General features: G+C 48.2%; 9 protein-coding genes across 9 annotated transcripts; 7 read left to right on the top strand and 2 right to left on the bottom strand.

The window, feature by feature from the left end:
• Positions 1-362: 362 nt before the first annotated feature.
• Positions 363-2,261, top strand: M431DRAFT_507253 (glycoside hydrolase family 43 protein). The gene has a single exon (XM_024918939.1). It carries the CDS (start codon positions 533-535, stop codon positions 2,168-2,170), a length of 1,638 nt encoding a protein of 545 aa, XP_024775258.1. The 5' UTR covers positions 363-532; the 3' UTR covers positions 2,171-2,261.
• Positions 2,262-3,857: 1,596 nt separating this feature from the next.
• On the top strand, positions 3,858-5,520 carry M431DRAFT_83232 (hypothetical protein; the record flags this gene model as incomplete). The annotated part of the gene is made up of 2 exons (XM_024923288.1): positions 3,858-4,079; positions 4,141-5,520. 2 exons carry the CDS (start codon positions 3,858-3,860, stop codon positions 5,518-5,520), a joined length of 1,602 nt encoding a protein of 533 aa, XP_024775257.1.
• A 600-nt stretch (positions 5,521-6,120) lies between these two features.
• Positions 6,121-7,792, top strand: M431DRAFT_82246 (hypothetical protein; the record flags this gene model as incomplete). Its single annotated transcript, XM_024923140.1, has 3 exons — positions 6,121-6,179; positions 6,238-6,279; positions 6,346-7,792. 3 exons carry the CDS (start codon positions 6,121-6,123, stop codon positions 7,790-7,792), a joined length of 1,548 nt encoding a protein of 515 aa, XP_024775256.1.
• Positions 7,793-7,968: 176 nt separating this feature from the next.
• M431DRAFT_84181 (hypothetical protein) lies at positions 7,969-9,405 on the bottom strand (the record flags this gene model as incomplete). The annotated part of the gene is made up of 1 exon (XM_024923407.1): positions 7,969-9,405. One exon carries the CDS (start codon positions 9,403-9,405, stop codon positions 7,969-7,971), a length of 1,437 nt encoding a protein of 478 aa, XP_024775255.1.
• A 2,518-nt stretch (positions 9,406-11,923) lies between these two features.
• Positions 11,924-13,145, top strand: M431DRAFT_15951 (hypothetical protein; the record flags this gene model as incomplete). Its single annotated transcript, XM_024912981.1, has 4 exons — positions 11,924-12,006; positions 12,066-12,348; positions 12,426-12,742; positions 12,807-13,145. 4 exons carry the CDS (start codon positions 11,924-11,926, stop codon positions 13,084-13,086), a joined length of 963 nt encoding a protein of 320 aa, XP_024775254.1. The 3' UTR covers positions 13,087-13,145.
• Positions 13,146-13,574: 429 nt separating this feature from the next.
• Positions 13,575-15,365, top strand: M431DRAFT_481098 (hypothetical protein; the record flags this gene model as incomplete). The annotated part of the gene is made up of 2 exons (XM_024915932.1): positions 13,575-13,639; positions 13,721-15,365. The coding sequence occupies 2 exons, from the start codon at positions 13,575-13,577 to the stop codon at positions 15,363-15,365; spliced, it is 1,710 nt and encodes a 569-aa protein (XP_024775253.1).
• Positions 15,366-17,437: 2,072 nt separating this feature from the next.
• Positions 17,438-19,453, top strand: M431DRAFT_4563 (hypothetical protein; the record flags this gene model as incomplete). Its single annotated transcript, XM_024915318.1, has 7 exons — positions 17,438-17,602; positions 17,657-17,820; positions 17,883-18,442; positions 18,497-18,666; positions 18,722-18,800; positions 18,869-19,015; positions 19,071-19,453. The coding sequence occupies 7 exons, from the start codon at positions 17,438-17,440 to the stop codon at positions 19,451-19,453; spliced, it is 1,668 nt and encodes a 555-aa protein (XP_024775252.1).
• Positions 19,454-20,686: 1,233 nt separating this feature from the next.
• On the top strand, positions 20,687-23,277 carry M431DRAFT_84143 (glycoside hydrolase family 92 protein; the record flags this gene model as incomplete). The annotated part of the gene is made up of 3 exons (XM_024923397.1): positions 20,687-22,479; positions 22,564-22,662; positions 22,716-23,277. 3 exons carry the CDS (start codon positions 20,687-20,689, stop codon positions 23,275-23,277), a joined length of 2,454 nt encoding a protein of 817 aa, XP_024775251.1.
• A 270-nt stretch (positions 23,278-23,547) lies between these two features.
• M431DRAFT_481095 (hypothetical protein) lies at positions 23,548-26,039 on the bottom strand (the record flags this gene model as incomplete). The annotated part of the gene is made up of 6 exons (XM_024915931.1): positions 23,548-24,574; positions 24,629-24,750; positions 24,807-24,871; positions 24,928-25,157; positions 25,213-25,512; positions 25,576-26,039. The coding sequence occupies 6 exons, from the start codon at positions 26,037-26,039 to the stop codon at positions 23,548-23,550; spliced, it is 2,208 nt and encodes a 735-aa protein (XP_024775250.1).
• Positions 26,040-26,559: the final 520 nt, after the last annotated feature.

The following is a 26,559-nucleotide window of genomic DNA, read 5'->3' as shown; positions in this document are numbered from 1 at the left end:
ATGAATGATAACCGGATACCATGAAAACAGATACTTCATACAGCATCAAAGTAGAGTGGATGACTTCGAATTAAGCTTATATGGTGACTGATATTACCGTAATTCCTAGTTTAGCTCGCACCGTGGTTCAACTATCATGCGCTCCATGTCAGCTCACGGATAAATACAAAGCGTTCATAGGTGGGGTATCTCTATTGGCCAAGAGCCTTGGTAATCATTTTCGTATTAGCATCAGTTCGTATTAAAGAGGGAGTTTCGAGGCTTGGTGCTGTTCTTCTTACGACTATGAAGACTAAGCTACGGGGAGGCGCCGATTTCATGCGGAGATTCAGCTTTCAGGCTGATTACGGACTTCTCCACACGGCTAAGTTGGAGAGCTTCTCCTCATGGCGCCGATTTCGCCTGGGCACGGAGAGGAAAGAAGAAATACAAGATGGATTCGATGTGATTGAAAAGTAGAAAAAGAGTCTGATAAATACGGTCTGGATAATGGAAAGATAGCAATCGACAGCCGACAACATACGTATTCGCCATGCCATTGGTTCGCAATCCCATCTTGCCAGGGTTCAATGCTGACCCTTCCATTGTGAGGGTCAGCACGGACTATTACATCGCCACATCGACATTTGAGTGGTATCCAGGGGTTCAGATACACCATTCCAAGGACCTGGCAAACTGGGACCTTGTTGTCCGTCCGCTGAGCCGGCGGAATCAGATCGACTTGCGCGGCGAGCCTGATAGCTGCGGAGTGTGGGCGCCGTGCTTGACACACGATGGAGAGAAGTTTTGGCTCGTGTATACAGATGTGAAGCGCAAGGATGGCTCGTTCAAGGATACGCACAATTACATTGTGACGGCGCCGGCGATTGAGGGCCCTTGGTCTGATCCCATCTACGCCAACTCGTCTGGTTTCGACCCTTCTCTATATCACGACGATGATGGCCGTAAGTGGTTCGTCAACATGACCCAGGATCACCGAGGGAGGCCGAGAACGTTTTCAGGGATTGCACTGCAAGAGTTCGATCCGGTCCAACGCAAGCTAGTTGGCCCTAGGAAGATTATCTTCCACGGCACAGAACTTGACTTAGTAGAGGGCCCCCATCTGTATAAGAGAAACGGATGGTATTATCTCTTGACGGCTGAGGGTGGCACGGGATATACTCACGCTGCGACACTTGCACGATCGAGAAGCATCTGGGGCCCCTATGAGCTTCATCCGCAAAAGTATATCGTATCTTCCAGGGACCACCCGTTTGCGGCACTTCAGAGAGCTGGACACGCTGATTTCGTAGACACTCCTGATGGAAAGACATATCTGGTGCATCTTTCTGGTCGACCAATTGGACAGAAACGGAGATGCGTATTGGGGCGAGAGACGGCTTTGCAGGAGGCATACTGGGGTGAAGACGACTGGCTGTATGTCAAGAATGGCCCGGTTCCGTCATTGGATGTTGAAGTACCAGGAACACGGGACGAGGAAGCCTACTGGAAGGAAATAAGGTATGATTTCCGAGACGGGCTTCATAAAGACTTCCAATGGCTGCGCACGCCAGAGCCGGAGAGGCTGTTTGCATTTGAGAATGGCAAGCTTGTGCTCACAGGAAGGGAATCCATTGGCTCCTGGTACGAGCAGTCTCTGGTGGCTCGGAGGCAGACACACTTCTCTTTCGACGCTGAAACGGTTGTCGACTTTTCGCCCGAAGACGAGCGCCAGTTTGCTGGTTTGACACTATATTACTGCCGGTACAATTTCTTTTATCTCGCAGTGTCAGCACATTCAGACGGCCAGCGTGAAATCCAGATTATGAGATCGGAGGCATCCTGGCCCGATGGCAAGCTGACTGATGTTGGGGAGAATGCCTATTTCGTAAGTCTTCCCGCAGAAGGAAAAGTCAAGCTGGTGGCTACCATTCGCGGGAGCGAGCTGCAATTCTATTATGCCCTTGTTGCCGGCGACGGCCAACAACAAGGAGAGCTACAGAAGATTGGACCTGTGTTGGACGCTTCGATTGTGTCGGATGAGTGTGGTGGACACCAGGCCCATGGGAGCTTCACCGGGTCTTTTGTCGGCGTTGCTTGCTCGGATTTGAATGGGACGGAGAAGAAGGCCACTTTTGACTATTTCGTGTATCGTCCTGCGCATGATGCGACTGATCGATACTCAGTCTAGACTTGGAGTTCGAAAAAGAACCGGATAGTTATATATTGGTCTGTAGTCGTGATATGTATTAATTACACCAATGTCACCCCTTAGTAGGTCGTCTCTGTATTTTGTCTGTCCACTCTACATCTAGTAGATCCATCACTGGTATTCTTCTTGTGATGATCCCCATGCTAACGTCGCAGCACGGCCAGAATCTCACGTGGTGTCTAGGATTACAAGGAGGAGGGCCTGAACCGAACAACGGGCAGCGGCTTGGCACTCATCACGCTACGCAACGTTGGAACTGCAACCCACGAGGTAGCACTAGGCAGCATTTATTTTTCTCCGCATTTGGCGTTCCGAAGGTGGTGGTTTTTCCATTGGCTGGCAAACTCGGTTGATTCGGATGATTCGGTCTATTCGGCAATTATATTGTTGGAGAAACTTGGAATTGGTCTAACATCCAACGTCTTGGCAGAAATGTAGCCTTCAAGATGCCTTGCCTCCTCGTTCTCCCAGGGAAATTCTGTTTTACGCTTTACGTTCTACTACCTCAAGATGGCGAGCAAACAAACCTTACCCAGGTGCTATAGCATCAATAGTATCTACAGGCCCAGGATATGTTTATGGTCTAACATTATCCCTTAAAATGTCAGAGCTCGTCTACGACTTCCATATTGTTAGCGGTGGAAGTGTAAGTAGCATCAGAGCTGGGGGATCAACATTAATATGGCATCATACATATGCCCTACAGGCTTAGATCGTCAAACGGTCGCTTTGCTTTCTAAATTAAGATCAGTGCTCCGTAATACCATGCATGTCTCAGCCTGGTCCATAACAAACTGTCTCACTATACAAACCGGTATTCGGGGCTTGAGCACCTCCGTTTGTACTCTGTATACCGCTAGTATGACTTAATGTCTCATCCATTTTATTTGTTTGAACAAGAGAAGACAAATAACTTCAACTCTATGCTTTAAGCATACTGGCTAAATCAGTGAACTAGACCTTAAATCACCAGCATCCCGAGCTTACTTCGTGACTCCAACCGACCCACGGCATATGACGGAGCGGCATCTGGATGAGCTGCCTAATGGGGGAATGCCCGTTCATTCTAGTAAGATTCTAAGTTGTACAATCCTAAATTCGTCTCCACAGGACATGAGAAGGGTGGCTGCAGTAGCGGGTCTATGTCATGGAGATGCCGGAAGCCAACAGCCGTTTTCGTCTTGTCAGGCTGAACAATTGGACATCTCTCCCTTCCCAACCCTAGTGTATCCCTCCTCGGATGTTTGAGCATGTCACTACTATTCCCCTCTCTACTCCGTACTCATGGCTTCTATCTTTCATCCAACGGCCTGCCCGACTTCATCCGCAGACCATGTCATATAACTTCCCCGCGCTTTGATCCTAATCTCCCCCGCAAAAACGATCTTGGCCTTCCCCACAAACTCCATATCGGCCTTCTTCCGCACGTCCAATCTTTTCTCGCCGTATACTGGGATCGGAGTGTATGGCCGGGGAGAAGCTGCAAGGGGGGCAAACTGGGAGCGTAAGCGACCGATTGGTGGCCAAATAGTGGATAGAGTATAATCTGGGGTTCTACATAGAATATCTGGCTGGCCGCGTGTAAGTATATATAGCAGGGTAGTATCGCGTCTGAGACTCGAATTCTATATTGGAGCCTCATCACCTCAGTACCCAGCTGATAAAAATGGTGGCACAAAGTCTTCTCGTCTCCACTCTCCTGCTATCAATAGCGGGAGCTGTCCAGGAAACTGTGGATGTTGGATACTCTGTGTATAAGGGACAGGCACTTCCAAATGGTGTGAGCCAATGGCTGGGGATTAGATATGCTGCACCGCCGTTGGGCGAGTTGCGGTTTGCGCCTCCACAAGATCCTCTCCGTACGGAAGGTATTCAAGATGCTACTCAGGTCAGTTTTTGTGCCAGAATCATTTAATGTTGATGAATCCAGGGAATAACATTCAACATAGCACGGGAAATACTGTCTTGCGACTGGCGGTACGCCCACAGCCAAGTCTACGTCAGAAGACTGTTTGTTCTTAGATGTCCAGGCCCCGACTCGAGCCACAGCTCACTCGAAACTCCCTGTTTTTCTTTACATTCAAGGCGGTGGCTTCAATCTCAACTCAAATCCAAACACCAATGCCTCTGGCCTGATCATCAACAGTGGCTACGATATCGTAGTTGTGAGCCTCAACTACCGTGTTGGTCCGTACGGCTTCATGACGGACAGTAACAAAATTCTCCCTAACAACGGCCTTCGTGACCAACGCAAGGTGTTGGAATGGGTGCAGAAATACATCTCCCGATTCGGTGGTGACCCGAATCATGTCACTCTGGGAGGAAGCAGTGCTGGCGCTGCCAGTGTTACATACCACCTGACTGCCAATAATGGGACTAATCGAGGGCTTTTCAATGCTGCAATTGCAGAGTCCCCATCGTTCGCGACGACTCTCACGGTGGCTCAATCTCAATACATGTACACTCAGTTTGCAACTCGGGTAGGTTGTGTTGGCAAAGACAACCTCGCTTGCATGCGCAATAAGACGGCGGTGGAGCTTCAGACACAAAATTTCAATATTCCTCTTCCTGGAGCGGCTAACCCACCCAACTATATGTGGCTCCCTGTTCTGGATCAAGAATTTGTACAGGACTTCACATACAGAGTATTTTCAAAAGGAAAGTTTATCAAGGTGCCTACCATCTATGGCGATGATACCAACGGAGGGACCAAGTTTGCCCCCAAAGATACCGCCACCCTCCAGCAAAGCAACAGCTATGTATTGGATCAATATCCTGTGCTCACTCTGGAGATGCTTGGACAAATTAACGAGATGTATCCCAACCCGAATACAAGCTGCCCTGCTGTTGGCTGCTACTGGAGACATGCCAGCAATGTATACCAGGAGGCTCGTTACATGTGTCCCGGCATGTATATCAGCTCTGTCGTGAACAAAGCTGGAAAGGATTCTTGGGTCTATCGTTGGAACGTTGAGGATCCTGATCAAGTGGCCTCTGGATTGGGTGTGCCTCACACCGTCGAACTGAACGCTCTCTGGGGCGCCAACTACGTTGACGGTGCGCCGGCGAGCTATCAGGATGGCCAGATCAACGCTGCTGCTTCGCCTACTATGCAGTACTACTGGCTCAACTTTATCAAATACTACAACCCCAATGGCAAAAACATCTATTCTACCAGCAAATACCCCCAATGGAAAGCGTGGTCTGACAGAGCTCAAAGTCGTCTCACGTTCCAGACTGGAGGCAAGGCGGAGATGATCCCCGTTGACTCAGGCTTGAAGCAGCGGTGTGATTTCTGGACGAATAATGGTATCGCATTGACAATGTGAGGATATTCAGGAAGGCATTTGTCGAGTAGCTTCAACTTGGGAGGAAATGCGCTGTTTGGGGGGGAAAATTGTCTATTGCGGCTGTGGGCCATCCGGATATCTATGCTCAAACAAATGACTCGCTAGTATATATCTGTAAAATTAAAAAAAGATGAGGTAACGACTTACTTCGAAAATGAGGCTTAAATTAACTGCCCTGCTGGTCTCACATCTGAATCACAACAGTGGTTGACTCTTGTGCTTCGTATTCGGGTGAGTGAAGCCGATTTCCGAGTTAAAACATTCGCTTATCGTCCAATTTGTTCCGGCATTCAGAATGTCTGTTTCATGATGATTTAGCCAACTTTTACATATCACTTTTGACTTGATTTCGCTGAATTTTACCAGTATCTTTGGGCCGTGATTTATGAATGATCCTCAGTCCGAATCTGTGATACTTGCGCGATGACGACACGTGATGATTGGTATCATGCATCTCCCCGCACGCTGATTGCACATCTCTGATAAGCCCAAACCACACTCAGTTCAAGCAATTATCATCTGCGGTAATAGTTGTGTGTAATTGTTGGATTCTACAAGTTGGCAAAATATTCATTCGAGATGTCAAAATCTTATTTACTGTGGGTTGGGGGCAATGAAGTGGCTGGTACTGGTGATCTGTACGTCAACGGTCTACTCAAAGACGCTCTCAGGACGAAGCTGATAGTGGTTGCATAGGATACCCGTTGAGAATCCAGCCGGAATGAAAGTATTCGCAGAGTAAGTGTTCTTTCGGGAAATTGTCTTATGCGAACGACTCGATACTTACTCCAAGTCGCTGGTTAGATGCCATTCTGCATCACCCAAAGATGTGGATGATACTGTCCAACTTGCTCATAGTGTCTTCAAATCTGGGGTTTGGTCCAAAGCGCCTCGGCATACGCGAGCAGATGTGCTGGATAAGGCTGCTGAGCTTCTCACTTCGAACCTCGCTACACTGATACCCTTGGAAGTTGAGCAGACGGGACGCGCAATCCGAGAGATGCAAGCTCAAGTTCCATCTCTCGTTCGCTGGTTCCGCTACTACGCTGCCGTTCTCCGTACCGAAGAGCGGCCTGTCTTGCCAACGATGGGGAAACTGCACAACTGGCTGGATCGGGTGCCACTTGGCGTCGTTGTTCAGATCACGCCGTTCAATCACCCGCTTCTCATTGCAGTCAAGAAGCTTGCACCCGCTCTGGCCGCTGGAAATAGCGTAATATTGAAGCCGAGTGAGCTTACACCACTAACTAGCTTGCTGCTGGGACCAATCTTGAAAGAGGCAGGACTGCCAGATGGTGTCTTCAACGTGTTACCTGGTCTCGGAGCTACGACCGGACGCGCGCTTGTGAGCCACCCTCTTGTGCGGAAAGTAGACATCACTGGAGGAACTGTTGCTGGAAGAGCGATTGGCTCTATTGTTGGTAATAATTTGGCACGGTTTACCGCAGAACTGGGAGGAAAGGCACCCTTAATCATATTCGACAAGGCAAACATCGATTTAGCCGTCAATGGCGTTGCTTTTGGATCGTTTATCGCAAGCGGCCAAACCTGTGTTGCTGCAACCCGCGTCATTGTTCACAAGAGTATCTTGGCCACTGTGGAGGAGAGACTTGCCCACAAAGCTGAATCAATAGCACGACGGATGGGCTCGCCTACAAATCCCAAGTCTTCTATGGGTCCTCTCATCTCGTCTAGGCAACTTGGTAATGTCGTGAAACTTGTGGATGATGCTGTTACCAATGGAGCAAAGATTGTTTGCGGCGGTAAGAGGATGTCTGGCAAATCTGAACTCGATGATACCAATTTCGATGAAGGCTATTTCTTCCCTCCAACAATCTTGGCTTCAGGTCCAGCATGCGACATTACTAAGACTGACATTTGGCGCGAAGAGGCCTTTGGGCCCGTCATTCTTCTGGTTGGATTTGAAAGCGAGCAAGAGGCTCTGGAGCTCGCCAACGATAGCGAATTTGGCCTAGGAGCGGCATTGTGGACTGATGATCTGAGCCAAGCTTTCAGAGTATCTGAACAAATTGAGTCCGGAATAGTTTGGGTCAACACGCACCATCGAAATGATCCGAGCAGTCCGTGGGGAGGAGCTTCTAGCGCAAGCGGAGTTGGAAGTGAGAATGGTGTCGAGGCATATTATGCATATACGACGACGAAGAGCATCATTGTCAACTATGCTTCTAGTGATGAAGCCGTAGCGGATGACTGGTTTAGAGAAGACGGTGTCCAAGTACGTTATGGATGAGCTGATACTTGCAACAAGGCCAGAGATTTGGTACAAAATATTGTCAGCACTTGAGATGAATGCAAGCATATTCGTGCACACGGTCAAGTTCCTTTGGTTTCTATCGAACACGAGCTCTTGTACATATCCACGGCTTGGTCTTGATTTGAAGGCATAGAGCTCGTTCTTGATACCACCTACAACGTGATTATAACCGTTTTAATCTCATAAAATTCTTCAAGGCCCAATTTGCCCAATTCTCTGCCATTACCAGACTGTTTCCAGCCGCCAAAAGGCATGTCATAGGCGCCAACGCTGCCGCCAGAATTCACTGTGACGACTCCCGTCTCTAATGCTGTCGCTACTCGACATGCGCGTGAGATGTCTCTGGTGTAAAGACCAGCGTGTAGGCCATATTCTGTCTTGTTACACTCTGCGATCACCTCTTCTTCCGTTTCAAACTCTTGAATCACGGCTACTGGACCAAAGATTTCCTCGTGTAAGATGTCGGCACTGGCGGGGACTTTCGCAAAAACCGTTGGCTGGATGTAATATCCCTTGTCGGTGGCACGACTACCTCCAATAACTAGATTCGCCCCCGAAGACTTGGCCTGCTCAATGTATTTTAATATTTGATCAAATTGAAGTTTATCGGCTTGCGGACCGAAAAAGGTGGTAGGCTCCAGTGGGCTTCCAATCTTGGGCTCCACGAACTTTTCACTGAAGACTTTGAGGAACTTTTGGAAGATGTCTTTATGGGCGTAGATTCGTGAGTTTGAGACACAGATCTGGCCCGAGTTAAACTTCAAGCTGGCGGCAGCAGAGCCTGCGGCCTCTTCAATGTCGCAGTCGGGGAAAACGATCAGTGGGTTTTTGCCTCCCATTTCAAGTGCAACGGATTTCAGATTTGACTTTGCGGCCGCCTCTTGAATGAGCTTGCCTGCACGAGTAGAGCCGGTAAACGTAAGCTTGCGAATCTTCATATGACTGGACAAGGCTGCGCCAACGGTGTGGCCGAATCCAGAAAGTACATTGATAACTCCTGGAGGGAACCCAGCCTCGGCTGCCAGTGCGCCTAGTTTGAGAGAAGAGAGAGGGGCTTTCTCCGATGACTTGACGATGATTGTATTGCCTGCCACTATACATGGAATGACCTTGGCGGTAAATATTACGACTGGTGCGTTCCAAGCGAGAATGGCAGCGCACACCCCATAAGGCTGCCTCAGGGTGATATGAATCTGCCCGGGGGTGTTTAAGCTAGTTTCTCCGTGCACATCGTGGGCTAATCCAGATGTATGCTTGATGTCTCGAATTGCTCTCTGAATGAAAAGATGATTCACTGATACGGGCATGCCGATATCCTCAGCATCGAGTTTGGCGATCTCGAACTGATCTCTCTCGATAAGTTCAGCAAATTTCAAGCACTTGTTGATACGGTCATGTGCGGAGAGGCTTTTCCAGGCCGGAAATGCGTTTTCTGCAGCAGTGACGGCAGCATCAACGTCGGCAGCATCGGCTTCATAAACGTCGATGATCTTTTCTTCAGTTGTAGGATTGAAGACTGGAAATGTCTTGCCAGAAATGCTGGGTACGAATTTGCCGTTAATGAAAAGTTTTGTTTCTGGAGTGGCCATTCTGAGAGTATTTATTCTTTTCCTGAAAGAAGATGTTGTCGAGGATGGACAGAAGAATGATAAAAAGAAGAAGGGATATACGAGAATGGAGACGCTTAGACCTAATGGCTTGATACGGATAAGATGCGTAGGAAAGTACGTTTATGCTTGTTGGGTGCTTCTTATATATGCCTCCCTTCTCGTGTTCGGGTTATGAGATATATATGAAGGTTTGGTTATTACGAATCTTATACCCGAACATTCTTAGTATTCAGAGACTTAATACCACCTATTTATTCCATAATACTACTCAATGATGATATATGGTGAACATATGTTAAGTATTCCTGCAACAATTTTAGCCCGAGTCAGTAATGTGCCATTCCCGTGAGAGAGATAAGTCATGTCTAAATAAAGCTGGGCAGATAGCCTGATTGATCGAATAAACGGCTTGAGCTTAACCCAATCTCTAACTAATTATACTGCTTTAAATGGAAATCACCTATAGTCTATGATCCACTATCTATCGTCCGTTGCTTAGATGCTATGTTGACGGATAGGATCATGTGGTGCCCAGTTGCTAATACTACAAGGCAGCAGACGTGCGTCGTAATATCTTGCTGCTCGTTCTTCGCCCGGCACTTCGTTCGCCTCCCATTGTATTTTGCTGTGGCATGGATGAATTATGGATGAAACCCGGACGAACTATGGACCACACGTTGGATAGATGGAAGAACAGGGACGAATACCGGACGAGTGATCAGTAATACTTAGAACTTTGGCCGTATTATGGGTCGTATGGAAAGAGATACGGACGAGTTGCGGACGAACCAACTTCCCATCAGCTAAGAAAAGGGAAAATGCATTAGGAATTGATGTCAAACCTGACGTATGTCAGATTCTATACTATCTGAGCGGCCCGGAGTACTCCATATTTTAAGTGCAATCGACTATGCTCGGGTTTCGGCTGACATGCATACAAATTCCCGCCTCTGGGGCACTGAGGGAGTTAAGCGATTTGCAAAAAAAAAAAAAAAAAAAAAAAAATTCAGAGACCGCAAAATGAATATGTGCATATACGAGGAGAATGTGCCCACCATGCATGATGAGTTTAGTGTGGTGAATATGTGCGGTTGTCCGTTTCTATATGCCGACCCTTCTTTGGTCGTCTCTTTTTCGCATACCCGTTGGGGTTCTATTAATATAGCCTCTCTTGCGTTTTCCGGCAATTAATCTGAACTGATCAACGATCTGTTGTTGCCTTGATATACTGGTGTTGCTCAATAACTCTAAATCGCCGATTTGACCACTGATACCGTGGTGACGATTTTGGCTCTTAGGTTGCACTCGGCACATAACTACCCATTGCAACGACAGAATGTTCATGTTGCGCTTTATTCTAAAACGAAAGGAATAAATCTGAAGTTGTTTTTGGGCTATTCTGTTGCTATCCTTAATTAATTCGAGGGTTCTTGCGCACAGTCAAGTAGAGAATGCTAAGCTTCATCTAGAGCAACTCATGAAAGCGTCTTAACTCGTTGCTTTAAGAGTTGCGGCTTATGAGCCGCACTCTTCCTGAAAAGCCATATGACCACTTCATTCCTTATTCGCATTTTGGATCTCCCTTTCCTTCTTCATCGCTAGCAACACAGAAAATTCGCGACTTTTTACTCTTCTAGCGCCGATACATGTTTCGTCTTATCGTCTGTCTCTGTCTGTCTATACGGTCTCTGATAGGTATATTAAGATATAACTTGTTCGATAGTGGATGCAGAAATAATTATATGGGCGTTTTAGCATTCGATTCTGAGACTAGCACTCCGATAATCTCGCACATGAAATGCGGCTGAGGCCATTGCTATTTGCACAGTCAAAGCAGATACGAAATTATCGTGAGGCTACTATCTCCGACTATGTACAGAGTAGAACAGACTGCAATACTTGAATGAGCGGACATGATGTGGAATTGCCTGTATGTTTGTCGCCTAGTGAATCTCCTTGTATTCACAATATGCGGACTCAGTACGGAGTAGCGTTACGGAGTTTACAAGGCAAAGCGGCCGCACGGCACCACGGCCGGACGGCCGTCGGCCGCCTATGTCCATCTATTTGGCGGGCTTGCGGAGAAACGAGAATGCGACCGGATCAATCAATTTCTGGTTGAGATGGTCTTCTTAGTCACTCGCGACAGTCAGCACGCTATACCGGGAAAGAAACTGTCAGCAGCGGTCAGCGCACTATACCAAACTGGTGCTCCAAGGCTTTCTCATGTCGTGCCTCACATCTACGAGTGTTGTTGCGGAGTGGGAGTTGAACCGATGGAATCAGGCGGAGCGGACAGTAAACTGAGTATTGTTGATTGTGCGGCTTCACAACTGGGCCCCTTAATATCATCGCGATGGCAGAGAATATAAATATCAGATTCCCAGCTACAACCGTTGTCGAATAAAATTGGCATCAACATTCAGATTCATTCAATTACACACTCCTATCAACACTCTTACATACATACCCTTAACAGCCGCTAACAACATCCACAATGCCTTCCTCCAAGTTTTCACCCGAATCAATTCCTGATCTTACAGGACGAGTCTACATTGTTACTGGAGGCAATGCTGGCATGTAAGTCAGCTGTTTGACGTATAAATTTCCTCTTGCAATCGATGTACTAACAATACCAGTGGTAAGGAGACTGTGATTGGTTTGACAGCCCGTGGTGCCAAAGTGTATATGGGCGCGCGCAGCAAGGATAAGGCACTGGCGGCTATTCACGAGATACAAGAACAACTGCCGTCTGCGAATATTCATTTTCTTGACCTCGACCTATCCGATTTCCAGAGCGTCATCGCAGCTGCGAAGAAGATACGCGAAGATGAACCCGCGTTACATGGACTTATCAACAATGCGGGTATTATGGGAGTGCCTTACTCTCTGACCGTCGATGGCTATGAGGCTCAATGGCAGGTAAACTCACATTGTTTAGGCTACGAATTCAGCTGCCGTACTCTGGAAAGTTCATGAAGTTAACAAGTATGATTTAGACAAACTACTTGTCCCATTGGTTGCTCACGCATCATCTGATGCCACTTCTTCAATCTACCGCTCAGTCGAATCCTGAAGGAACTGTCCGCCTGGTCAACTTGACATCGGATGGACATGCAAGGTTTACTCCTCCGAGCGGAATTCGGTTTGAAGACACCGGATTAGAGAAGGAAAACTCCATGATGAGATACGGCCAGAGCAAACTGGCGAATGTCTTGCATACAGTGCAGCTGAACAAAAAATACGGCCCTATCTCTGCGGAAGCTGGCAATGCAGCGATTTGGTTTTCAGCAGTGCATCCCGGCCACATTGACACGTAAGTTCCTGCAGCACTTACTTCCAACAACTCAAGGTGTATTTGGAAGCTGATTGAAGTCAAGCGATCTGAATAAACAAGCCACGGGGGCGTTGCCTGCAGGTGTCTTGCGAGTAGCTACTCCCATCATGAGCTGCCTCGGGATCCTGGATAAGCAGGAGAAGGGCGCCTGGTCCTCGCTCTTTGCCGTCGCCAGCAGCAACTTCAAGAAGTCAGATTCGGGTGCCTATGTTGTACCATATGCAAAGATTGGGACGCCGAGTGACCATGCGCGAGACGCGAAGCTGGCCGAGAAGCTTTGGCAGTGGACTGAGTCGGAGCTTGGCGCCAAGGGCTTGCTCTGAGGAGCGACCAGAGGTTAGGAAATGGGAGATATGCATGCATTATCAGGAGCAATAGCGAGTACTCTATTAATTAATACACCTATGAAAGCGTACAACTTCATATTTTGGTCGTGTGTTGCGAGCTTTGCTTTGCTGAGCACGAAGCGAACTGAGACGACACGGCAACCAATCTGTCCGACTCTAGCCAATCAAGTGTCAGACTTTGCGAGCGAGCCAATGAACGTAACACATTCTGTGACTCCATCAACTAAATTGGGGAAATCTGGACTCTCTGATGAGATGAGCAAAGCACCCGAGCCGGGACGGCCCCACATCAGATGAGAGTCCGGATCTCTGAAGCATCTCGAGAAGGGACTCTCATTTACTCCCCTTCATCAATGCTGGATATCTCCATCTAACCGGACTTTATAACGAAATAGACAGCTGGACGAACATTATCCAGACAAACTAGTTGAGAAACTAGGATACCAACACAGAAGCTTGATAATATGCCCCAAGCTCCTCCTGCCAAGAAGGGGAGAAGGAGAGTGAAGACGGGGTGTCAGACTTGCAAGTATGCATAATACGTTCTATCATGAGCTATAATGAATCTTGATGATCATCTCACTGTTTGACACTAACACATTGGGTGTAGGAAGCGGCGTGTAAAGTGTGATGAGGGGAGACCGGCCTGCCAGAGATGTGTCTCGACTGGTCGGGTCTGTGATGGGTACGGCATCTGGGGTGGCGGAGGGAATGCCTACGGAAGCTCCGACAAGGTCCCGTTTGTTTCCTCTTCCTCTCTAGTCCGTAGGAATCAGATGCAGCCCCTGCGGAACATTGTCGTCATGTCGCAGACGCGCGCGATCGCGGGTCAGCCCGCAAGCCTCGGGTTTGAGTACTTTCGGAGATATACCACCACTAAGCTTCCCGGCCTGTTCGAATCGGGCTTCTGGGATTCTTTAGTGCTGCAAGCAAGCGAACAGGAGCCGGCTGTTCTGCATGCGGTCACAGCATTGGGTGCGGCTCATAAGAATGAAGAGCGCATCTCACTTACCGAATACAACGAAGCCATCCGGCATCTGCGGCAGAGCCTCAAGCGTTCAGACAAAGAGGCACTTCGGGTGTGCCTAATCACTTGTATGCTATTTGTATGCATTGAGCTGTTGAGAGGGGGTTTCAAAGCAGGCCATGCACACCTGACCAATGGCCTCCGCATTCTTCGTGAGATCCAGCAGCGCGAGGGAATCACCTCTGATGGAGATATTATTCTGCGATCACATGCGGTATCGGTTGAGGATACTCTTGTCGAAGTCTTCTCTCGGCTTAACGTGCAAGTTGCGCTGTTCGGCCAGGTATCTTCATACTTGCTTTTTGTAGGAGATAGTGCAGAGTCACCGAAGACGTACGATATTCCCCAGACGTTCCCATCTCTGCGAGAAGCACGGAAGCACATGGACTCCCTAATCAACGGGTCGCATATCCTAGGGGAACAGGCCAGTCAGCTGATTCTAAGTGGACAACCTATCCCGGAAAGGCTTTATGAGGATCAAGGACGTCTGGAAGCGGCGTTGATGAGATGGCTTCGTGCTTTGGATTCCAGTCATGAAAAGTTGACTAGCCGAGCAGACTTTCGCACCAAGTTTGCCATACCCATGTTGCTTCTATATCACACTATGACGAGGATCATGGCCGCCACTGCCCTTCGTGGAACAGATGAAATGATATATGACCGCTATCTGCCGGATTTCTCCCTACTGATCAAGCAGTCAGCTGACCTGTGGGATCTGATGCGCACCGCAATGAAGAAATCTTTTGGTTTGAGAGGCACTAGTACACCAGACATCAACTTTACCATTGATATGGGCTTCATACCACCACTATATTACGCACTGGCCAAATGCCGCCAGCCGAATCTTCGCAGGATGATCCTCGAGTTGCTGAAAGAAGTTCCGCATCGTGAAGGTGCCTGGGATGGATTCACGGTCATCAATATGGGCGACCTGTTGATAGAAATAGAAGAAGAAGGCATGTATGAAGGTCTTGAGATCAAGCCGAGCTGTTACTTGCCAGACCCGTCAGTGGCGGAAGTATTGCCCATCATCCCGGCATCCCAGCGATTCAATAACGTCAATGTAGCGCTACCTGATTTTGAAAGCGGCAAGGCTACTTTATTCGGTCGGCGGTACAGAGGAAATAACCAATGGGAGTCAAAAATTGTGCAGTTTGACTCTGCATTCAGGAAGCTCAATCCTCTTTCGTGGGAATGCATTCAGACATCTTGCGTAGGAATGTGTTGACACTTTTTGGGCGAGATCTGATGTACGTCTAGTTTTTCATTGTAGCAATAGATTGAGATAGCTTATTTCATGAAAGTTTGCCTTCAATTTTATGTGTACACTGGTACGATACGAGTCAACATGGCCTGATAGCGCGATTGGAAACCCATCTAACCCCTTTGAACGAAGGCAGAACAACAACAATTTGAGCGAGTCCAATAGAAACATTTGCCGATATGCACTTACATGTCAGGTAGATAGGCAATATTAATTCTCTGTATATAGGATGATAGTACAGCAGTACAAAGTGACATTGGTTGCATTCCACATGCAGGAACTCATCCACTGCATATTCTCTCAGCTTTTACTCTCCTAAGTACACTCGTATTTCTGGTTCATCTTCACCCCCAATATCTTCATCTCGTCGGCAAAGGCTTCGGTGGGGCTCTTGAAATGAAGCCAGCTTTTGCATCGTCAATGCATTGGTGGCGTGGTCTAGTGAAGGCAATCTGCATCAAGGGCTGGAACTCGTGGCATAATAGGTCAATGGGTACGATGGCATGCGTGTGTGCGGCTTTCTAGAAGCACCAGCACGGTATTCACACGTGGTGCAGATATACTAATTGTGGCGCGATTGCATTTTATTTGGATTCAACGCTTCTCATTGGTTTAATTTCCCTGATGTTGCAGGAGGCGAATGACTTTGTGGTGAAGCGTGAAGCTCCAGCTTGAGAGCGCCGCTTGTCCGCTTGTGAAGCTCAATAACTCTCAATAACCGGCACAGTCGGTAGCCAAACAATAGCTCAAGGGATCCCATTGTCTTGCATGCTTACAGAAGAATTCTTGAATGTGGCACGATACATTTGCCTGGCTGTTAAATAAACAAAGAACATAGGCCGTGGCAGTACACTACACGCAATGATTGCTGACCGAGTTCCACATAGCCAGGCTAGCCACAGATCCCTTATCAATTACGAACTGTACCCTTGCAATTGCAGTCACGAGTCACTAGGATTTATATCCGACGGCGCGACGTGCAGCCTATGAGCGAGAGCCAGCATCTCCGCGGTTTATCGGTTTATCGAACCATTGAGCGACGGCTTCGACGCTGGCGCTCCCCCCAACTCTAAAGCGTTTTGCCGCAGCGGCGACACTGTGCAATGAGGCGGAGGCAAGGAGCTATCTTCAGAATCAGGATTTCTTCTGCCAAAACATCTGTAAGAACTCTATTTGCGCTTAACACGTGGGGGATGAATGTCTTTTTGAGAGTGCCTGTACTCTGATAAAGTCTATGAATACACGCACGCTGTCAGTCCCGTATCTGAGAGATATACACGTAATTCGGCTCTGAAGGCACATTATCCGTTCCTCAACCCCACAGAAGAAGCTTAAGAATGCGGGGGAGGAGAGCCAGAATAGCAATCGAAACCCCCGTCTATACCCCCATTGTCAGAAACGGACAACTTGTTCCCCTTCTTTGATGAACTAAAAGCCCCCACGAACAACCACCGAGTTTCTTGCCATCACTAGGCTTCTCCACACTGGTCGATAAGCCATAGCTGGATTGCTGGGTTCGGCATTTAATCGCTAATAGTCGCTAATTATTGCCATGTTATCTGCGCCGGCCATCGGTCAAATTACCGTCCTGGTAATCGGTATCTCTCTTTACCTATCTTGCTCGTTTCCATCTTGAGAATCATTGTGGGGGAGATCTTTCTTCAACCATCACCTCGACCCCCCACCGTACATGAGGGCATGATCTTCCAGTCATCAGCAGCAGCCGTCTATGAGCGCGTATAGACAGGCATATTAAAAAGGAACAAGGAACCATGCAGTGTTGCCTGCTTCCGAATGCAACCTTATGATAGCAGCCTTCTCTGGCACCAATTACATCTCTTTGTTGAACACCCAGCACATCGTGGTGGTGTGCGTCTTTCTCCTCTCCCCTGTTCTCTTACATCTGTCGTGTGGGAAGAGCGACACGGCAAGAGACTATAGCGGCATCCAATCGTGCACGGCAAAACCCGCGAGCCTGCAGAGAAACTGAGACGGATCTCAGATCTGAACGATCTGACCTCCTTAAAACCATCATCATGGGCCAGCCAGATTTGAATGAGAAGGATGAGAGGGGTCTGCAGTCCGTGTCTTCGTTCCGCCCTGGAGCGACGAGTGGTGTACTAGAAGACTATGCAGACCCTGATGTCCAGAATGAAGCCGAATCGACTCACAAGGGAGAGTTTGGCACGAAGCGTGACCTTGTAAGTCGCTGAATACTCGTCTTCGATGCATTGACTGATTGAGATTGTCGGCAGAAACCTCGCCAGGTTTCCATGATTGCTGTCGCAGGAACTATTGGTACTGGTCTTTTTCTAGGTTCTGGCGCTGCATTGGTTAATGGCGGGCCTGTGGGATTCTTCCTTGGCTACACCATTGTCGGCTGCTTGGTTGGCATGATGATGTACTGTCTGGGTGAAATGTAAGTCTGGTTACGAACATGTTCTAAGTTATTCTTGTGTGGTGCTAATCTCGAGTCTATAGGTCCGTCTATTCACCAAACATTGGCGGTTTCATCGAGATGGGCAACAAGTACATCGCTCCCGAAGCTGGGTTCGCGATGGGCATCAACTACATCCTGCAGACTGGCCTGGCTATCCCCACAGAGATTACAGCTACTGCCGTCATGATCAGCTACTGGGATCATGTCTCAGATCACGTATCGGCATATATCGCGGCCTTTCTGGTGCTGAGCATCGGCATCAATCTCCTCGGTGTCAAATACTTTGGCGAGATTGAGTTTGTATTCGCCTGTATGAAGGTATTAATGCTTGTCGCCCTCATACTATTCGGCTTGATAGCCGATGTTGGCGGTGTCAATGGTGTATACACTGGCGGTCGCTACTGGCGAGATGAGCCATTCAATGACTCGTTTGCAAACTTGTCACCAGTCTCCCTCTCACGTTTCCTCGGATTCTGGAAAGTCCTTACTCAAGCTGCTTTTGCGTTTGGTGGTATTGAAGGTATAAGTGTGCTGGCCGGCGAGGCGCACAACCCCAGGAAGACGATGAGAAGGGCAGTTAGAACAGTCTTCTACCGAATTGGTAAGCTGAAGAATCCGGAATACCTAGGAAATCCCTATTGACATTCTTTCATAGTTGGACTGTACCTCCTCACTGTATTGATGATCTCTCTCAATGTCAGCCAACATTCGCCAGCGTTGCTCAGTGCAGTCGCCCAGGGTGGTTCCACGGCAGCATCATCGCCTTTCGTTGTCATCTGTCAGCAAACCGGCGTTAAAGTTCTCCCAAGTGTTATTAACGCTGTGGTAAGTAGCTGAGGATCTCATGCTATGGACAGCTTATACTCACACATGAGTTCAGGTTATGACGTCTGCACTCTCATCATGTAACGAAAACGTCTTCGCCGTAGCGAGAACGTTGCTCGCGCTATCTCGACAAAGTAAGAAGACTCTTGTTTCAACGGCCTTAGTGGAAGCTGATCACTGGATGCTAATCATTTTGGTTTAGGATCTATGCCTCATTGCTTTCTCAAGACAAGTCGCTTTGGCACACCCTTTTGGGGCGTTCTGGTCTCTTTCTGCTTTGGACTATTGGCTTTCCTCTCCGTCTCCAATGGCTCTGCCCAAGCTTTTATCTGGCTTTCAAACTTGTCAGGTAATTAATCTCTGAGTTCTTCTTGTGTGCTCATTGGCTGACACTTTGACTTTAGCTCTCAGCAGTTTGATTGCATGGATCTCCATCTGTGCCTGCTTCGTCAGATTTTATCGTGCCCTGGCAGTTCAGGGTATTGACAGAAGAAACCTTGATCTCCGCGGCTGGTTCCAACCATATATGGCTTGGATTTGCATCGTCCTCTTCACAATTATCCTGTTCTTCAATGGGTTCCAGGCTTTTATTCACAAATTTTCGGTGTCCGGCTTTTTCGCTTCCTATGTAACGCTGCCAGTGGTTGCTTTGGCATTCTTTGGGTTCCGTATCTACCTGTGGCGGACTGGAAAGGCATATGGGTTGACTAATCTCAATGAGATTAATCTTGGCAATGGGCCAGCCAAGGCCCTGCGTGGTACTCGGTATGATCTTGGGTCGTCATGAGTACAAGGGCAGTATGACACTGCAGGAACAGTTGTGAATAATGAGATAATGTCATGTCAAGCTAGTTGAGATTGTAATAAGACTATGACATAGTACAGATTCCTTCTAATAGCAAAGCAAAGGATAAACTCTGTATTCACTAAGCCTTCCCGTCTTTCTCAAAATTATCGCTCAATAGGAGAGTTTCTCATGAAACCAATCTGGTTTTCCTCAATGGGGCTATCACAAAGTGCGTGCATGTATTACAGCCACTAGCCTAAGACTGCGGGGTCGGAATACGAAATCAGCAACCAGTGGTGCGATCTTCATGTCATTACCCTCTTGGACTGTGATATTGAGTAAACTGGGGCGAAGTCGGATGTAGTCTCCATGCTCGCGCCCGGCTCGGCATTCCTAGGCACATTTGAACCGTTAGAAACTTGCCAAACATGATAAGAGATACTACATAACTTCCCCCGCTTCTACAGACGATGTTCCGTATCCCGATCGTTCCACGGGCGCTTGATATGAATTGGGCAGTTGGCTATCTCCAGTGGAAGCAGCGGATAGTTTTTGGAGGACAAAAAGCTCCACCTGGTCTACCTCGCACCGCATGCAATCTGTTGCCATACGTCAGAGTTGACTCTGCGCATGAATTCTACTAGCCTGGTGTTTATGATTGAAGACCAAAGCAGGAGAGTTTTGGCTTCAATGATAATTTCAGTTGACTGCTAGAACAATACAGTTGTGCCAAATGCCTGATGAAATCATAGATTCAGATCTAAGAGATCTTTATTGCACCCCGCCAATCATGAAACCCTCTTCCAGATTTGATGCCTATGAGAAAGAGGGGCAAGAAACGCGTTGTGACGGTAAACTGGCCGACTGGGGTTGCAGCAATTTATCCAAGGGGTATAACCCGGCATATGCAGACTGGTAATGCACCTCCCCTCTTGGTCTGAGACACGCTCATCAAAATCCACGGCAAAATGTCTCACGGTGTAGAATGCAGTTGCGGCATGAATTCCGGAATGATATTTTTTCGCATTGTTGGCCCGACGGTTGGTAACTTTAGTGATAAGACATGGACGATGTAACGCAAGGAATTGAAATGGGGATCACCGAGACTTGAGGGGTTGCTGGGGTAGGCAGAAACAATGGAATACATATGGAGTCATGATGGCAGCATCTTTGGTGTTGGATGCTCTCCATGTGTCTCGGTTTGTTGCTAGCATAGTAAGAGACAGTGGCAGTATGGCGAAATTAAACCAAGCTGCCAATGCTGTTGGTCTACTTTATGGACTTACAGCTACTACGCAGGTTCAAGCCGCCTCATTTGATCCCTTGACACACGTCGACCTTCTCATTGGCAGCAGCAATGGCGGCAATGTATTCCCAGGAGCTACTCTTCCTTTTGGCATGGCCAAGGCTGTAGCCGATACCAATAGCGGCAGCAACCAAGGCGGATTTACTCTAGATGGCTCGTCTGTCACCGGTTTCAGCGTCATGCACGACTCTGGCACTGGAGGCTCGCCATCGCTTGGTAATTTCCCACTATTTCCGTATACTTCTTGCCCAGGCGGCGAAGTAGACGGTTGTTCTTTTCCCAAGAATGACCGTGTCAAGTTCGGCAGCTTCTCTAATGAGAGTGTTGTCGCGAAGCCGGGATACTTTGGGATAACCCTCAACAGCGGGCCCAAGGTTGAGATGACAACATCTCAGCATGCGGCACTATTCAAGTTCACGTTCCCCAATGCAGGCCCTGACGATAAGCCGCTTATCCTGCAAGACTTGACGGATCTTTCAAATTCGAGACAAGACAATGGCACTGTGAGTGTGGACGGAAAGACTGGCCGCATCACCGGCAATGCCGTTTTCGTTCCCAGCTTCGGCACTGGCTTCTATAAGTTGTACTTCTGCACAGATTTCTCAGGTGCTGAAATTTATGACAATGGCATCTTTGTGAACTCACGCGCCAGTTCTGACGTCAAAGATCTTACCATCTCGCGCTCTATCAACGGCTACCCGTTGCCAGGCGGTGCCTTTGTCCGCTTCGCCAGTGCTCAAGAGCCCATTTATGCTCGTACTGGTGTTAGCTTCATCAGCAGTGCACAAGCATGCTCCAATGCGGAGAAAGAAATTACCAAATGGGATCTCGACAAATATGCCAATGAGGCCGCCAATATCTGGCGGCAGAAGCTTTCTCCTATTACCATCAAGGCTGGTAATGGTGTGAGTGAGGACTATATCAAGTCATTTTACTCGGGTATCTATCGCACACTCGTCAATCCTCAGAATTATACTGGAGAGAACCCTCTCTGGAACGACGGCGAGCCGTACTACGACTCATTTTACTGTATTTGGGATTTGTTCCGATCTCAGATGCCCTTTATGACTATTCTGGATCCTGCGGCTCTTACGGAACAAATCCGTTCGCTGATATCTATCTATGAAAACTTGGGATGGCTGCCTGATTGCCGTATGAGTCTCTGTCCGGGATACACCCAGGGTGGCTCAAACGCAGACAACGTCTTGGCAGACGCCTATCTCAAGGGTCTCAAAGATGGAATCGATTGGGAAAAGGGTTATGAGGCTGTTGTCAAAGATGCAGAAGTTGAGCCTTATGCCTGGTCCACGAACGGTAGGGGAGGCATCGACTCGTGGAAAAAGCTCAACTACGTTCCCGTACAAGACTTTGACTACAAGGGTTTTGGAACCATGACGCGCACCATCAGTCGCACTCTTGAGTATAGCTACAACGACTTTTGCATCTCCCAGATTGCTGCAGGGTTGGGTAAAAAGGGAGACCAAGAGAAATACATCGAATCCAGCGGCTATTGGCAAAATTTGTTCAAAGCTGACCAGACCTCATTCTTCTCAAACGGGACCGACACTGGATTTACGGGCTTCTTCCAAGCCAAGTTCTTGAACGAGACCTGGTTCACGCAAGATCCATTGATGTGCAGCAACTTGGATTCTAGGAGCGTATGCTCGCTTCAAAACTCTGGGGCTGAGACATTCGAGAGCAGCACTTGGGAATACGGCTTGTAAGTTTATGACATTTGTTTTCAAAGGGATTCTATTATTTGCTTTGTGCAAAAGAACTTTAAACTAACTCACATGCTCCATAGCTTCGTTCCACACGATCAAGCCAGCCTGCTTAACCTTTATGGCGGCTCTGACGCTTTTGTCAGCCGTCTAGATTATATGCACGACCAAGAGATTACATAGTAGGCGATTTTCGATGACACTTAATTCATCCTTTTAACTAACAATGTTTCAGTATCGGCAACGAACCCAGTTTCCTCACTGTCTTCCAATACCATTATGCTGGCCGACCAGCCTTGTCCGCTGAACGCAGCCACTTCTACATCCCCAAGTTCTTTGCTCCTACACCAGATGGGCTGCCAGGTAACGACGACAGCGGCGCTATGGGCAGCTTCGTTGCCTTCTCCATGATGGGCCTATTCCCCAACCCCGGTCAGGATGTCTATCTCATCATTCCACCCTACTTTGAGAGCGTTAGCATCAAGAGTCCGATTACAGGGAAGACTGCGACTATTCGCAATGTCAACTTTGATTCCACTTACAAGAATGTGTATATTCAAAAGGCTACTTTGAATGGCAAACCTTACACGAAGAATTGGATCGACCACAGCTTCTTCCTTGAAGGAAAGGAGCTTGTACTCACTCTAGGCAGCAAGGAAAGTTCATGGGGTACTAGGGTGGAGGATCTTCCGCCGAGTTTGAGCCCTTACAACAGTAGCAACGTTGCTCACACTTCTGCGCCGGCCAAACGATCTTATCGACCGCGCTTTGACAGTGGAGGGATGATGTTTTATTGAGTTAGATATGGCAGACTTGTAGCTACATAATAGCACAGCTTCAATCCTTTGAATATCACATCACCAAGTTCAGATTTTCGCCTTGTCATATGCAATGTTGTTTGTGATATGTATATATGCGCGTTAAGGAAATTTTGAAAGTCATGACTTTTTAATTCTTTTAAGTCCCGTAATGCATAGCCTATATAGAGTATATCCACCCAATGTTCATGTTCATGCGCCTCATAAAATCCCTAGTACGCCGCTCTACCACCGCTTTAGTCCCTGTTTTTACCAAACAAACATTTCCTCAAATAGTTCAACGTCAATGTGATCCTTCTTCGTCTGTCTAATCACGGCCTGCCGCGTTGTGTCGGCAATCTCTGCCGGACCGCAGACAAAGACGGCTGTCTTGCCTTGGGATTGAGTGACAAAGGTGTCAACCACGGAGTGGATGTCAGGTCGTGATTTCTTGAATCTAGGATCGGCGATGCTGTTTCCAGCCTCTTCCGTCTTGGGTGTGGCGTTGGGAGAGTCTGAAGTGATGTAGAATTCCATGTTGAGCCTTGATGCTGCCAGCGCAGATCCTTCAGTGGCACGGAGATCGTTGGCAAGTACGTCTCGAACGAAACCCTCGTCTCGCACGATCCATGCCAGGCGGACCTTGGGAGGTGTTTGTGATTCCTTCTGGTCCTCAAAGAACTGGCGGAGATAGGGCAGCACTGTGGTGATACCGCTACCACCAGCAATGAAAAGAACCTTGTCAAAGTGATCAAGACGAGCGGGCGTACCGTAGGGTCCTTCGAGGAAGGTTCTTACACGGAGAGGGCCGGATTCGCTCTTGCTCATCAACCTGTCTCGAAGTCTTCGGGTCAATCCATCGCGAGGACGGATCATAAAGGTCATGTATGAGTCACCCGGCTCAGAGCTCAGCTCTGTAACACGAGGAGACCGTGTGCCAGTCTCCTTGTCGCTGGGCTGGTCGCTGCTGCTTCCGTATGACGGGATATCATCGATTTGCTTAGATCTTCCAGCCAGAGTGAAGGGGTGAGACTCCCAGAAGTGCAAACTGGGGAAGTATACGAAGTAGTAAGTTCCCGGGGTTTGGCGAGCGGCAGTTATTGAAGGCTTGACCTGGAGACGGATCATGCCAGTCTCCTCGCTGTAGCTGGCCAATGCAAGAGAGCCTTGTCCGAGGAAGGTCTTGTAGTTCATGGCAATGACGCGCAGCATACGAAGGAAATGGTCGCCAGCCCATAGGCCAACACAAGCCCACACCCAGACTTTATACATGCCTTTGAACTGGTCCTTGATGTGGCTGGAATGTTGTTAGCAGACGAAGATACCAGAATAAGGAAGCTAGATGACGTACTAGAACAGCGCAGCAAGGAAGACGGCTGCCAGGGAAGCATGGGCAGCCTTAAAAAACTCATAGATTCGGCTACGCAAAGGAGCAAAACCAAAAGCTGCGCCAAGACTGAGTGCTATAACCATCTGTGGTTTCTGTAAGTACCCACGCGAATTAGATTGGATGCAAATTGACAGCTTACAAGAAGTCCATAACGGAAAGTGGGATCGGTACGCAACTCCTCGTGGTATCCATCCCATCCTTGTTCTTTTTTGTCATATTAGCAATGTTCTCTTTGGGGTGTATTGACTAGATGTGCTCACCATTGACATAGTAGGCGGAAAAAATAACGCCGTGGCAGATACCCTCGATAGTGAGGGTCAGGGCTAGCCAGCGATGGAAGATGCTAAATGTCCTGTAGCTCCATCCCGTGGCGTAGATGAGGATGTTGGCTCTTCCACTGAAAAGAAAGATGAATGGCAATTCGGCCGTCATGAAGATACCGAGTCGATCACCAAGAATTCGGCAGACCTGTCCTGGAACAGTTTTGTAACTGGTGGCTATGTTAGAACAGTATCATAGTAGAAAGTTAGATCAAGAATGCATACTAAATATTGCCGGTAAAGACAGGGTAGTGGAAAGCCAGCATGAAGATTTGCGTAATGATGTAGCCAGCAATGACCAAGGATTGCAAACGGAGAGGAACGGTGAACCATCCCAAGGGCTGATGATGGTGGTACGAGAATGTAGGGGCCATCATGAGATTGCGATGGAACCAGCCCTTAAGCTTTGCTGGCGCATTGTTCTTTCGTACTGGTTGACTAGAGCGTTTCACTGGAAGTAATGCGATGGCGTGGCTGATTGTAGCCAGAGCCAGCACCAATCCCCAGTAGCCGTATGGGATCCATCTATCATAATACACCTGTTAGCGGCAGGGGGTGGTGAAGGAATATTGTGTAAAAGTAGCGTACCGTAGCTTCTGGTGGTATACAATGTTGGTGTAGTAAGTGTTGACAGTTCGGTGAGAGATGTCCCAGTTTGCTTGCGACGGCATCGACACAACATCCACAACAGTCTTTTGTGTCTGCTCGACAGTGGGGAGGCTATCAATGTACTCTTGCGTCACATTGGCGACGGTGGTTCTATAGGCGTCGAGATTGACCACCTTGGCGGACTTCTTGCATGTTCCAGCCCACCAGTTGATACCTGGGACCAAGTCCTTCTCCTCACAATGCTCCCATAGACACAAGTATGTCGAAGTGACACGCAGGGGGTGTGTGCAAAGCGTCTGCTCCGTTACGTTATCAGAAGCGAACTTGGTCTTGGCCAAGGTGTAGTAACATGAGGCTCCGCAAACCTCGAGCCCAAGAGGCTTGGCCGCATGGGCACAAGCAGCCAAGAGGAGGCAAAGCAGGTAGGAGGTCCGTGACAACATGTTGTTATCTTGGTCCTGTTAGGCGGCCTACGGTTGTTGAGAGCTGACAGCCGGAGAACAAGCCGGCTCTGCGAGAGAGAGGCATCAGAGACATGATATATATGTCAATTGTGACCTGGGATTGTATGTTTTTGCCAATTCTAGCAAGTGCTCGTATCCACACAGCGGACTTTGACTACTACTCTACAAAATAATGGTGGGCTCAGTAAAGACTTAATCGGCCAATACCCGAGGCATCAATAACGTGGCAAGTATTAGCTTTCTATCTATCCACCAGAATCTGATATCAGACAGAGCCAGTCGGGCTGCTGCGGAATAGTTCTTTGGACCAAATAGTCCACATTTCGGAGGAACTAGCCGTATTGTCTCGACTCGAACATGACGAAGTTTGTCGGGTTATTTATACATCGGAGTCGGCTTTCGGGACAACGTTGTCTAGGGCTGGGATGGAGATGGTAGGGGTGCCTGGCTCAGATCTCAACAGCCGAAAGGGAAACATTTTGTGTGTGATTGTCAGATA

The sequence above is a fragment of the Trichoderma harzianum genome (genome assembly GCF_003025095.1).
Source record: "Trichoderma harzianum CBS 226.95 unplaced genomic scaffold M431scaffold_5, whole genome shotgun sequence".
Lineage (NCBI taxonomy): Eukaryota > Fungi > Ascomycota > Sordariomycetes > Hypocreales > Hypocreaceae > Trichoderma > Trichoderma harzianum.
The sequence above is the reverse complement of the archived record's forward strand: the minus strand, read 5'-3'. Positions and strand labels throughout refer to the sequence as shown.